The sequence below is a fragment of the Otolemur garnettii genome, unplaced genomic scaffold (assembly GCF_000181295.1).
Source record: "Otolemur garnettii isolate 467f Iridium unplaced genomic scaffold, OtoGar3 scaffold00018, whole genome shotgun sequence".
Taxonomy (NCBI): Eukaryota; Metazoa; Chordata; class Mammalia; order Primates; family Galagidae; genus Otolemur; species Otolemur garnettii.
The window spans coordinates 27,630,169-27,643,384 of NW_003852413.1; the positions used below are offsets into that span (position 1 = coordinate 27,630,169).

General features: G+C 42.8%; 1 protein-coding gene across 1 annotated transcript in view; it reads right to left on the bottom strand.

The window, feature by feature from the left end:
- Nucleotides 1-9,987: 9,987 nt before the first annotated feature.
- Nucleotides 9,988-13,216, bottom strand: part of SPOP (speckle type BTB/POZ protein) — a 24,821-nt gene continuing 21,592 nt past the window's right edge. Inside the window, exons 8-9 of the mRNA XM_003786483.2 lie at nucleotides 12,851-12,993; nucleotides 9,988-11,253 (exon numbers count right to left, since the gene is read on the bottom strand). Of these exons, the coding sequence (XP_003786531.1) occupies nucleotides 11,109-11,253; nucleotides 12,851-12,993 (288 nt within the window). The 3' untranslated portion in view covers nucleotides 9,988-11,108. The remainder of the gene's footprint in view (nucleotides 11,254-12,850; nucleotides 12,994-13,216) is intronic.

Here is a 13,216-nt window from a genome sequence, read left to right on the forward strand (position 1 = left end):
AAAAAAAAAAAAAAAAAAGAAATCTCAAGGCCTTCTGGCTCCTAACTCAGAAACTTCTCTTTCCATGATGTCAGGCTTCCTCTCCCCAGAGCCTCTTCATGGCTGGGGAAAGAATGGCCTGCTGGATCCTGGGAAAGCTGGGTTGTCCTCACCTTGGGGTGAAAGCAAGGCCATACTCAGCTCTGTCTGATGTGTTTGGAGAGAGCTAGGTCTCAGCCTTGTGAGAGTCTTAACCTAGCTGCCTTGCCTCTCTGGACTTTGGATAGTTCTTCCCCCACCTGCTCATTTAACTATGGTGAGGGATGAACTGGCCTGGTCAAGGGTAAATACCATGTCAGTGTCCGATTATGGCCACTTGGCCCACCTGCTGGGGCACACAGGCATCCCAGGGGAGGGGGGGAGCTGTTTTCTTTTTTTCTTCAGGGCAGACTGTAACAGGGCAGTTGAGGACATGGATTCTGAAGCCTGGCTGCCTGCACTCAAATCCTTGCTTTGCCACTTCCTTACTGCAAATCTTGGACAAGTTACTGAACATTTTTGCGTTTCAATTTCTCCAACTGAAAAATGGGGATACTCGCTCTCTCTCAGGGCACTGTTGTGATGGAACACACAAAGCAGTCAGAAGTGCATGTGGGCGGCTGGGGCAGTGCTCAGGACTAGTGCTTGATCATGGCCTGCCCTGCTCTTGCCAAGCCTCAGTGGGCTCTAGCACCCCTTGCTGCAGGAAGAAAACCCTTAGGAAAGGGCAGAAGTCTGTCATGTCTAAAGAATGACACGTGGGCGGTGCCTGTGGCTCAGGCAGTAGGGTGCTGACCCCATATACTGGAGGTGGCGGGTTTGAACCTGGCCCCGGCTAAAAACGAAAAAAAAAAAAATTGACACTTGTAAAAATGAATCTCCTTTTGTTTTTCTTATTCTGGTTGCATTCCTACTGCTCTTTGGGCCCCTTGGGCAGGCACTCCAGAAGTCCCTTTTGATGCTTCGAGTAGTTTCATCTGAGTACTTCCCTCTGGACCTCCACCCATATACAATACAAGGCTCAGAGAATACAGGTAGCCACAGGGTCTTTATTTAGGAGCATACAGTCAAACAAGCCAAAAGCAGTCAGCCAAATGGACAGTCTAGGCCAAGGATACCCTTCTTCCTTTCCTTGCCTGGAGCCCTGGGTTCTGGCCCCACTGCCTTACCCCTGCACTAATCAAATCCAGCTCCCTCCTTCCCTACTCAGCCATCTTCATCACCTCCACCTGCAGCTCGGAGACCCTTTGTTACCTGCTGCGAATGGGTGTGTGAAACGCATCCCTGTCTTGAACTGCACTCTTGATGATGATGATGAGAATGGTGTTCTGCCACATGGTGAATTCCCTGAGGACAGGACCCTGTGCAACCCATTTCTCCTACACTCTGAGTAGGACCAAGAGCATGAGGTATACCCAAGGCCTGGTTAGTAAATCTTGTTTGACTCACAGATGGACTGGACTCAATTTCTTTTGTGGGAGTCTTTCTCAGCGACAGGGAGAAGGCGAAGGAAAGAGACACAGGTGAAGAGGCAGCTAAACTCTGCCAGGCTGTACCAGCAGAAGAGAACAGTTGTGGTTTTGGTAAGCAGAGGGTAAGTGGGGGATACAAGAAGGTGGAAAGGTATATAAATGTCCCATTTACCAGCCTGGGCAGCTCCTGGGCCTGGGAGGGGAGGGCCCCGCTGCCACTCAGTCAGGCTCTGCCATCTGCCACGTCTCAGCAGAGATCAGAACTGGAGGGTGAGTTGTAGGCAGCTTTTGTTTTTTTCCTAAATTCAGCAGGATCAGTCTCAAGATGTCACTCTGGTGAGCAGGACTGGAGATACGGAGAGAAATGTCTAGGAAAATGGAAGCTTCTGTTCCAGGAGGGAAGCACAGGGGGAAGGAAAGGAAAGGAAAGAGAAGCAAAAGGAGAATGGTGGAGAGAAGATGGGCTTTATTTAGCAGGTAGACATCCATCATTCTCTGGCCTCTCAGAGGGCAGCAACAGCTAGAGAAACAGGGTTCCTGGGTCCCATGTGACTTCCTCCCCCAAACACTTAAAAAAAATATATTATTTTTAGAGACAGAATCTTGCTATGTTGCCCACACTGATCTCAAACTTTTGGGCTCAAGTGATCCTCCCACCTTGGTCTCCTGAGTGGCTGGTACTACAGGCTCAGGTTGTTATCTCTGGCCCCAACCCTTCTCTTTGTACCTACAAGCTAAAGTGGTTCTGCTCTGCCTCTCACCTTCCTCTCTGGAATGCCTGATCTCCTAACTTTTGGGGATTATAACAAGGATGACAGTAAAGATCATAAACAAATAACGAAAGAGCGATTTCCAGGCTACCAAAAGATTTGGAGTCGGCTCTTTCCTGGGACCTCTGTGGACTCTTCTCCTCCACATGTTATAACAGAAGAGACTCCTGGAGGCTTGTAGACACCAGGCTAGCCAATCTCGAATGCTTTCTCCAGAGTGAATTCTGCTTCGGAATATTCGCGCACTCCCAAAGGTGCCCATTTCTATGTCTCATCACAGACTTATATTCCAATCCAAGAACTCCTAAAAGGAGATGGACTCAGAAAACTATATATGGAAAAAAACAAAACAAAACAAAACAAAACAAAGCACACATGGCTTAGTTTAGAAAAGCAATAATAAAGACATAAAAACAACCATAACATTAATAACAGCTTACCTTTCTGGGGCCATTGTTCAATGCCAGGTACTGTGTTAAAGATGTAACATATATTTTTTCATTAATTCCCCACAAAAAAAAATTCTATGATCTATACCCATTTTGCAGATAAGAAAACTAAGGCTTACCCAGGCCAGTGTTTTGGCCAGGATCACAATGGTGGCAGGAGAGGAGAGCCAGGCTCCTAGACTCCAATGCTGTGCTTACCAGACACCTCGTTTCCAAAAAACATGCAAGGCACTGATGCAAACTTGCTCAACTTCCCAGTATCAGGCAACCCACCTATGTCTGTGGGATTCTCCTTATACCCAGAGGGAAATTGTCCCTATCCAAGCCCTTTCCCTTCCAGCATGCTCAGAACCTTATGGTATAGACTACTCCCCCTTTACTGGACTGTGGAGATTTACTTTTTTTTTTTTGAAACAGAGTCTCACTTTGGTGCCTCTGGTAGAGTGCAGTGGTATCATAGCTCACAGCAACCTCAAACTCTTGGGCTCAAGAGACTCTCTTGCTCAGCCTCCCAAGTAGCTGGTACTAAAGGCGCCTGCCAATTTTTAGAGATTGGGTCTCACTCTAGCTCAGGTTGGTCTTGAACTCAGGCAATCCACTCACCTTGGCCTCCCAGAGTGCTAGGATTATAGGCATGAACCACAGTGCCTGGCCAGGACTGTGGAGGTTTAAATGCTTCCTCTCTATTGGATTGTCCCATTGGTTTTAAAGATGCTCACATCTCCTTCATTCTATAGGAAAAACTAAAACTCTCCCCTCTGCTCATTGCCTCCTCCAGTGACTGTCCCCACTTTGTCCTTCCTTTCGCAGTCATACTTCAAGGCTTGTCTGCACTCCTTGTCTCCAGTTCCTTATCTCCTACCCATTCCTCACCTCCCCCCAGTTGGGGCCCCTTTCCTAAAATGGCCATGGCTAAGGTCACCAGTGAATTCCATATTGCTACCTCCAATGGGCATTTTTTTTTCTTTTTTTTTTTACTTTCTCTTATTTGACAACATTTGACACCTTCAATGCTTTTTTGGTCTTAGTTCTCTTAGTTTTGTGTTTTCTTCCTATAGATACCTCTCTGGCCTCTTCTCTGTGCGGCAAATCTTTCTTTACCAGACTTTAAATATAAAAATTCCTTAAAGTTTAGTCCTTCTCTCCTCCATCTCAGTGACCTAACACCAGGGTTTCAAGGACAACTATAAAGCTGTATCTCCTTCTCATACCATCTCCTGTCTCAATTTTTTTTTCTCAACCTCTCTTCTGCGCTCTAAGCTCATAAATTCAACAACCAAGTGATAACCTCCATTTAGATTTCTCAAGGCATCTCATAATCAATAAGTAAAATAAAATCAATGACTTAATTGCCCTTAAAGCCTGTTTATCTTCCCATGGGTCTCTCTAGCCTGGTGAATTCCTCTAGTCACACAAGCTAGAAACTTCTTCGTCCTTACTCTATCCAATTCATCAAGTACTGCCAAATTTGCCTCCTCAATCTCTCTTAAACATACCTACTCTTCTGCTGCCCTACTACCTCCCTACTAAGTTCTATCATCTCTTGCCTCTTTCAACCCAAGTCCAATATTTACTTTTAGATTCTAGCCAGAGATCTGATTAAAATGCAAATTTTGTCATCCCCTCTTGCCTAAAGCTCCTCTTTAGTTTCTCCATTGCTCTTGGTGTAAGTACCTTATTCCTAATGTGGCCTATGAGGGTCCTGCTGGCTTAACAACTTGCTCTCACTCCTCTCCACATTCCAGCCACCCAGCCTTGCCTGGGCTCCTAGAGCAACCCAACAAACTGCCTCCTGCCAGTAGACTTTAATGGATGCAAATTCTCTGTGGAATGTGCCTCCCCAAGTTGACATGCTCCTCATCCTTCAGCTCTTACATTAAAAGTTGCTTACTTGGGGGTGGGGGGAGGGCTTTCTAGATGCCCCTGATGAGACCATTCCCATCCAGGCTCTCATGGTACATTTCCTTTAGGGTATTTACCAGGCCTTGACATTATTTGTGGCATTATTAAGGACACTCTCTCCTCATTAGACTCTAAGCTCCAAAGAAGGCAGGGAGCATTAGTTTTACTCACTGTACTATCCCTAGTCAACTACTGAAAAGGTCCTAGAAACTCAACTTTTAAACAGTCAAACCAATGCAAAGATGACATTGGGGATCACCCGTTGGCAGGCATCCCAACCACTCTCAAATGCCCTTTTCTTTCTCTTCTAAAAAAAAAAAACAAAAAACAAACAACTTTTGGTCAGAGATAATGGAGCAGGAAGGATACAGGATGGAGACCACAGTCCCCCTGGAATTACCGAAGATTATGCTGGATAACTTGGCAGTTGTGATGCCTATTTTTCACTAGTGTTTCAATAAAATAACACCCTCCAATCAAGGTAAGAGACAGAAATAAAAATGTGTTAATTTAGCCAGAGAGAACAAAATATGTAATATGACTATTGGTTCATGTATCAATGTATCTTTAGATTTCTGAAAAAGGTAGTTTTTCATTTTGTCTTTAATGACATACTGCATTTTAAGGTGCTATGAGATAACAGGAAATAAAGAGGCATACAAGTGCTGGAGGAGAAATTTGAAACTATACCAGTGCTGGATGAAGATGGTTCAAACTGGCTCTCTGGAGTCAATCAGCACAACTTTCAGGAATTCTGAGAGCTGCTTGCTAAACGGCTATTAAAAATTAAATTGTATTAACATATGATTAGTAAAGGTAATAAGTACTTAAAATCTATCTCTTCCCCATTATTTTATATTTTACTGGTATCTATGCTCTTGAGGTTATTTCTGTCTATGGTAGAGATACCATGCAGATACAAATAATAATGTACTGTGCATCTCTTCTCACATACAAGTTCAAATACAAGTTCAATAATGTCACCTTGGTAACTGGAAATTAGCCTTGGTGGGAGTATTTACACCATGAAAACTGGCACATGCTACCAGTCAGGGCTTACATATTTGGGCACTGGATGTTACACCTTTAGTAGCACACACTGAACCAAACCGCTGGCCCATGAAAACATTTTAAGGTCTGAGGCAAACTTTCACTTGGAAGATGGATAGGCTGAAGTAGTTTCCTAGAACATGTCTTTAGGACTAGTCATTCTCAAAACTGTGTTAAAGACTGAGAGTAACTGTTTTCTTTCTCAATTTAAAGCTATAATTATTCTATAAACTTCTATAAACATGACTTTTATTACAAATAGCAGTTACTACCATGTCCATACTTTATGGAAAACTTACCATTACTTCTAGACCAAAAAAAAAAAAAAAAAAATGTGTTGACTATACTGAGATAGATACAAGTTCTTTTTTTTTTTTTTGAGATAGTCTTACTCTCTGTAGAGTGCTATAGCATCACAGCTCACAGCAACATCACACTCCTGGGCTCAAGCGAGTCTCCTGTCTCAGCCTCCAGAGTAGCTGGGACTTAGAGGCACCTGCCCAGCTATTTTTAGAGATGGGGTCTTGCTCTGGCTCAGGCTGGTCTCAAACCTGTGAATTCAGGCAATCCACCTGCCTAGGCCTCCCAAGTGCTGAGATTATAGGCATGAGCCACCGTGCTCAGTCAAGATGAAAGTTCTTAAGAGTGGAAGAGATAACCCTTCCCCTCTCTCTGCGAAGAGTGGCTTGTACTCATTCTGTTTGCTTATTTCCTTGCCGTTCTTGGCTTCTCCCACTACCATTTGACTGAAACTGCTCTAAGGTAACCCCTGACCTCCTACTGCTAAATTCAATCTCTTCTTTTCAGTCCTCAGTTCTATGGCCTGTCCGTTTGTTTCTGCCTCCTCCCTTTGACTGAGTCAGTAGAGCAAAAATCCTACCCTCTACCCTAGACCTGGCCTAGCACAGTATCTGTGGGTTCCTAGCTGCTCACCACTTGTTTGCTCATTGGTAGCATGCAATTTAATCTCTGTCACCTTGAGTGTATCACCTCACTTCCCTGGAGGTCTGTTTTCTCAGACATGAAGAGAAGGTGAAATGTGGAGGCCCTTCTTTCTTCTTTCAGTTTGTTAAGAGCTGATCTTTAGCGCCTGCTCTCCCCATTTCAAGTGAGCATTTCACCTGGAAAATCCAAGGAGAACTTGGATTTTCACCTTCTCTTAGGTCTTTGGGTCTAAGCCCCAAAGCTATTCATTTGCCTTCTGTTGTTTCTTGGCTCAGAGCCAGGTTTAGTGACCTTGAGGAAGTTACATCACCATCTTCCTAAGCTATATAATCAGAATGAGCAGTTGTACAAGACAAGCTAGCAAATGGTCAGAAAGTCCGTGAGATACACAAACCTAGTGCTACAATCCTATACTTGAGTTACTAATATTTTATCTTCATAATATTTTTCCCCTGAAGTTGATCCCCTTCAACTCCTTAATCATTTCTGTTGATTGTACTAAATTCCCTCAAGTCTAAAATTCTCTTCCCTAGAGCTACAGAAATCAGAACCAAACAGTATTCCAGATGCCACCTTCTACTCTAGTATTATAGGATTTACAGAGAAGAGGTGATCATCTTGCTAATGGCATAAAGTTCCCATCAGTCAACACATTCAAGTTTCTGTTCTTACGGAGGTCAAAGCTTCTGGTCCTCCCAGCTCATTATCCCAAACACCGATCGTCCTACATTTGCCTTCTTGTTCACTGTCACCATGAGGTATCCATCTATTGGGTCAAAGGCCCCAACATGGCGCAGTCACCTCTGAAATTAAAAGGGGGAAAACACATCCACCTTGCGCATACGTGTACGTAAAGAGCAGTCCAAAGATACTCACCTGAATGTTAGATTAGTCAGCAAGCCATGAGAAATGAATCTAAATGATGTAGGGCAGAGTTCAGTGAAAAGTCATGAGATAAAGGAAACACATAGGGCTCAGGCTGATTAAAAAGATAATTAGTTGTGGAAAATAAGGTTGGGCTCCATCCAAGAATTTGTCTGTGACAAAGATAAACCAAAGGATCTGATGCAGTCATGTTGGGGAGATTTGGTTGTTCTTTTATAGGAGTTGAAGAGCCAGAACAAAGCAACAGTCAGTTTCAAAGTGCAGCTCAACTCCCCCTCTGTTTGTTGTTCTGTTCACAAACATACAAGCTGTTTCCTTTCATCTGCACAGGCTCACACAATATGCAGATCCCACAATAGATTTAAACCAGATTTACAAATGAATGCGCAGAGCTGTGGTCAAGCCAGAGATCTTCTGGTCTAAGAAAGATCTTGATGTTCCTGGCTGTAATTTTAAAAGGAAAAAAAAAAAGAAAGAAAAAATAAAGCAGCAGCAGCAGCTCTAAAATTTAAAGGGCCAGCAGCTTTCCTTACCAAGGAAAAGGAAAAAACCGGCATATCTTACCCACATCTTTAAAACCCTTAAAGGTATTTAAGATGCTTAATAACAATGCAGGGTTTAATCTTTACACAGGGAACCAGAAAATTTTTCCATGGGTGGCCAAATGTATAAGGGGACAGAGAAGGGAGAAGGGGAAGCAGGGATGAGGCCAGAAACTCCATTTGGATGGAAACTGCAACCCCAAAGGTTCTGTGAAACTACTTGCCTGAAATATTGTTTTGATAAATAAGCCATATCCTTGTGGAATTGAAATCTCCAACTGTTCCACTGGCACGGACATCTCTGCAGTGACAGCACATGCCCCAGATTGTGGAGTTAACTTGAATTAAATTTCAGATGTGGGGGAGCTAAGGGAGGGGGTTGTGGCAGTGGGAGGTTTATGAACAGTATGCTGGGGCTCTGATGTTGTCATAACCAGATGGCTTCAACTGTATCGTTTAAAACAAAAACAAACATGTCCAGAAATAATAAAATAGTGACAGGAGAAGCATCCGGCAGCTTCACCTGTACCTGAAATTCTAACGGTTTTGTACCCACAGTAAAGCCCATGTTGGAAATTCCAGCATGGAATTCAATATTTCAATAAATATTGGAAACCCCAGAAGAGTTCTCCATCCTGCTAGGAGCTGGGTGCCAGGACTGCATAGTCCTTGAGCCCACTGGCCCCTAGCCCACAGCTTTCTGTGAATGAAGAGGAAAGCAAATCTGAAGCCTAGTTTATCCTCCTGGAGCCTCTGAAAACAGGCCAGCAGAGCCACCTTTCCAGAGCTTTGTTCTTACTCTTTCTATAGGAAGGAAGCTTTACTTCCAGTTTTAAACCTAAACATTTCAGAAATGAAACTTACCCCCAGTTAAATTCATAATGTTCAGATAGTACATTTAGAAAATCTGGCACTCAATAGTTGTGTGATCTTGGGCATGTCTTTTCTCTGGGTTTCAACTTCTCTCATCTAAAAAATGGGAAGAAGCTATCTCTCTCTCACTTGTCCTACCATATTCATCAAGTTGTTGGAAGTTCAAATCAATACTGGATATGAAGGTTAATTGAAAACTGAGAACTGCAGAGCACAGGCAGCTACCTGAAAGACAATATGAGTAGAGAAGACTTGTATCTGCCCAACCCCTGGATCTGTGCTGCTGACCTGGAATGCCAGGAGGCACAGGACAGCAGCCAGCACGTGGGCTACTGGGCACTTCCTCAAATAAGTGACACTTAGGAAATCAGGAAGTACTAATGAACTAATCCTGTCCTTCCTTTTATTAATAACAGATGGTATCTATCCATACTAGAAGTAGTAAGATAAATGAAAATTGGCAATTTTGCAAAGGCTAAAGTCCACTGAAGGGAAATGCAGGGTGAAATAGGTTTAGGCTCCATCTAAGGTTACATAATATACACCTCAGCCAAATGGCCAATGCATTCTTCAGAGTATCCCATTGTCCTATCTAATGGTGCTATGAAAAAGGCAGATAAGGAACCCCGAGCATGCTTAAGAGCTCACTGGAGTTCAGATATTAACTTTTCTGGGAACGTATCAAGTCAATGACAGAACCAACCAGTCAGAGACAATAATTTCCCTTTATTTAAATAGCCAAAATCATGTCCTCTGCAATTTTTTATATTTAGTTAGGAGAAGAGAGATGAGGATTAGGTCTTCAAACATACAGGATGCAGAAAAAGCCCACTACCATTACTTGCATGGGCAGAGGGAGAGGCTTGATCCCCCATCAGGATGTGGACTGTGAAAGACTCAAGAAGGACATCAACTGGCAGGTGCCAATAGCTTACAAAGGAAGCTTGAGGTTATGGAGACTCAATAAATCCCTACTTACTGGACATTTCAAACATAATCTCTGTAAGCTGAAGGATCAAACCAGGACTTCAAAATCCCTTAAGCCAGGTGAATGAAACAAAAGACCACAGATACCACACAGTACAAAATAGTAATTATTTATATTTTTAAAAAGAAAAAATTAACATTTGGAAGTTCTCCCCTGTAGGAAGAGGGGCTAATCAGAAGAAACAGAACTGGCTCCTATGCAGGCGGCATGTCAGGTACAAACATCTGAGCAATCTGGACCAGAATTTTTTTTGCACAGCATTAATAATAAAATTTCCTTTTCTCTTCTTTTCTTGTTCTGTTTTTGTTTTGTGTTTTTTGTTTATGTTTTTTAGAAAAAGGGAGGAGAGAGGGAGGGAGAAATAAAATCAGAGAAAAATGCCAAAAAACATTTTCCACAATATCTAAAAACAGAGAACCATAGTTCTTGTCAAGACAGTATGAATTCTGGATGAATTATTTTTTCCAGTTTTCAACACCAATAAAGATTTTTGCAAAAGCTATCATATCAAGACACTCATCTTCCAGATCAAATAACCTCCTTCCCCTTTTGCCTTCACTTGTCATTTTTCATAAAAGGATAAAAGGATGTATTCTGTTCTTACAAACAGTAAGTGCTAACACAACAAGAGCGCTCTTCTGATACTTGTATGGTGGTGAGAAGTTTTCACAAATATCCAAGTTTTAGCACAGCTGGAAGGAATAAAATTTGTTTCTTTCAACATAAATACCACTGGAATCCACAAACTGATTTTTGAGAAATTCTGCAAAAATCCTTTCTTTTTTCCTTTTCCTTTCTTTTAAAACTCAATGTCCTTTCTTTTTTTCTTTTTGCTCCAGGCACCTGACGATTTGTTCTGCTCAGTCAGATGCAGACAGGTTTCTCCGAAGTACCACTGCTGGGATGTCCTCAGGGCCCACGCCTAAACTGAATCCCCACAGTACCAAACTCAGCCAGGCCAAAGGGAACACAGTGACGCAGCAACAGGATTTTCATTAGGTTGAATAGCCCCAGAGTCCTGGGTCCTTCCCTCCCCCCACCCATTTTCCCCAAGTTGTTTAGTGCTGTTTTAAAAGTCTGGGGCCACAATGCAGTCTTTTTCCCTTGCAACAGAGTAAAAGCTCCACAGATTGCTCTGTCTACCTGGTGGTCAGTGGTAGCAACAGTGGCTGCTGCTTCTGGAAAATAAACGGAGTCTTAAAACAGGCAGGATCTTAGGATTGCTTCAGGCGTTTGCGTGGGGGTCCAAGAAAAGGGCACTGTGCTGAAGCCAGAGAGCGGTATGCCTCAGCCACCAAGTGGGGATGTGACACCACCATTGACTTCCATCCGGAGGTCTCCAAGACATCTGAAGCATGACTAGGAGAAATGTGGGGAGATGGGTTACCAAAGAGAGTGAGCAACAGATGTACTAAACATCAACCCAGCTAGTCTAGTTTTTCAGTGTTTAAAGGGTATCAATACAAGAAACACTCAAACAGAACCTTCAATATGCATGAGAATTTGCTTGTTAAGACAGGGTACAGATTGGTGACTAAGTTGTGACTGTTGTAATTCTGAGACCACTACATTCTTGGAGCCACTATACCTTCAAAAACAAAAAATGGAATGTTTCTCAGGCTCTTCTCACCATTGTCAATGTCATTTATGTTCACTGGCAAGGTTAGTAAAAGGGGGGAGGGCAGCAAGGGTTCCTTTGGTTTGAGAGCTCTGAGCTTCCACTTGGCTTTGCTTTTTACTAGTCTTATAACCACAGACTGATCATAGCCTGGGGCCTACTTGATGATCAAAAAAGAGAGAATAATAACTACATTTCATCCATGACTCAACATTTTAAAAGTACCAAACAAGTGTCCAGCACATAGTGAACACTCAATAGAACTTACATTTTTTTTTTTTTTGAGACAGAGACTCGAGCTGTCCCCCTGGGTAGAGTGCCGTGGCATCACAGCTCACAGCAACCTCCAACTCCTGGGCTCAAGCGAGTCTCCTGCCTCCGCCTCCCAAGTAGCTGGGACCACAGGCACCTGCCACAAGGCCCGACTATTTTTTGGTTGCAGCTGTCATTGTTGTTTGGCAGGCCCAGGCTGAATTTGAACCCGCTACCTTAGGTGTATGTGGCTGGCGCCTTAGGCGCCTTAGCCACCTGAGCCACAGGCGCCGAGCCAGAACTTATATTTATTTATTGGTCTCTTCCCTCCTCCTTCTGTTTCAATTGCTAACTCCTTAGGAACAATCTCATAGCTAGACCTAGAAGACATTTCCCATCCTTGGGCATTTTCTATGTTGAGTATAGTTCACTTAAGCTACCTAGTAAGTCCTATCTTACCCCAGGACTGTTGTTGTGAGGGCTTTTCTTTCTTGTTTTTTTTCCCCAACTTTTGTTTGCCATTAGACAAAGGAGAAGAACATGCCCCATTGAGATGATGGTGTTGTAGTCACAACTCATCTTGGCCCCTTCACATTATTTCAGAAAGTATTATGGCCAGGTCATTTGTCATTTAAGATGAAGAAACAGACCTAGTGGAATGAATGTTTCTTTTTCAAAATAGTACCTAACAACCCCAACTAATGATTATGCCTTCTCTTTTCCCCATTCCACAGCTGAACATAAGATAAACATTTTGTTAACTCATAAAAAACATAACTTCTCCTTGGAATCTGTATGTCTTTTATTAAGTTACTGAATGTGAAGTAAAGATGATACCAAGAGTATACAGCTTTTTCAGGCCATCCAGCAAGTTACTATAAGGAAGTAAAACACTTTCCTTATTCCACCCATGAAAGCAAAACCATTTTCCAGACTGTCAGCTAAAGGAAAAGATGAAAACTAAATACTTATTATCCAAAGATCAATGAAGCTACTTTCTCTGTTTTACTCACTAATTCAAAGTCTTTCTCATTTCCTTAGCTATCCAACCATTCTGAAAGAAGAATTTTGAAGATGCCAACTCACTAGTTGATGAAATCCACTGCCTGAGTTTTCAGCTGATCTGCACTGTGGAGGTCAGCCAGGATGAGGATCTCTGCAGCATTCTCCACGGACAGGTTACTGCAGAGGGCATCCTCACACATGACCTTCAAACGCTCCAGGGCATACTGTAAAACACAAGCACTGCTGTAGTTAGAGCAGCAATACCTCTAGGCTGACCATTACGGAAGCTGTTTTCTTTAGCTGTATCATCATATAACTGGATATGGAAGAGAACTGCACAGATCATGAAAAGCTACTACTGCAATTATTAAACATGACCATGCTCTCAAGTTTAGGTGTTTGAACTTGAAGTGAAGATAGCTAAAATAACCTGGGGAGTGGCCATTC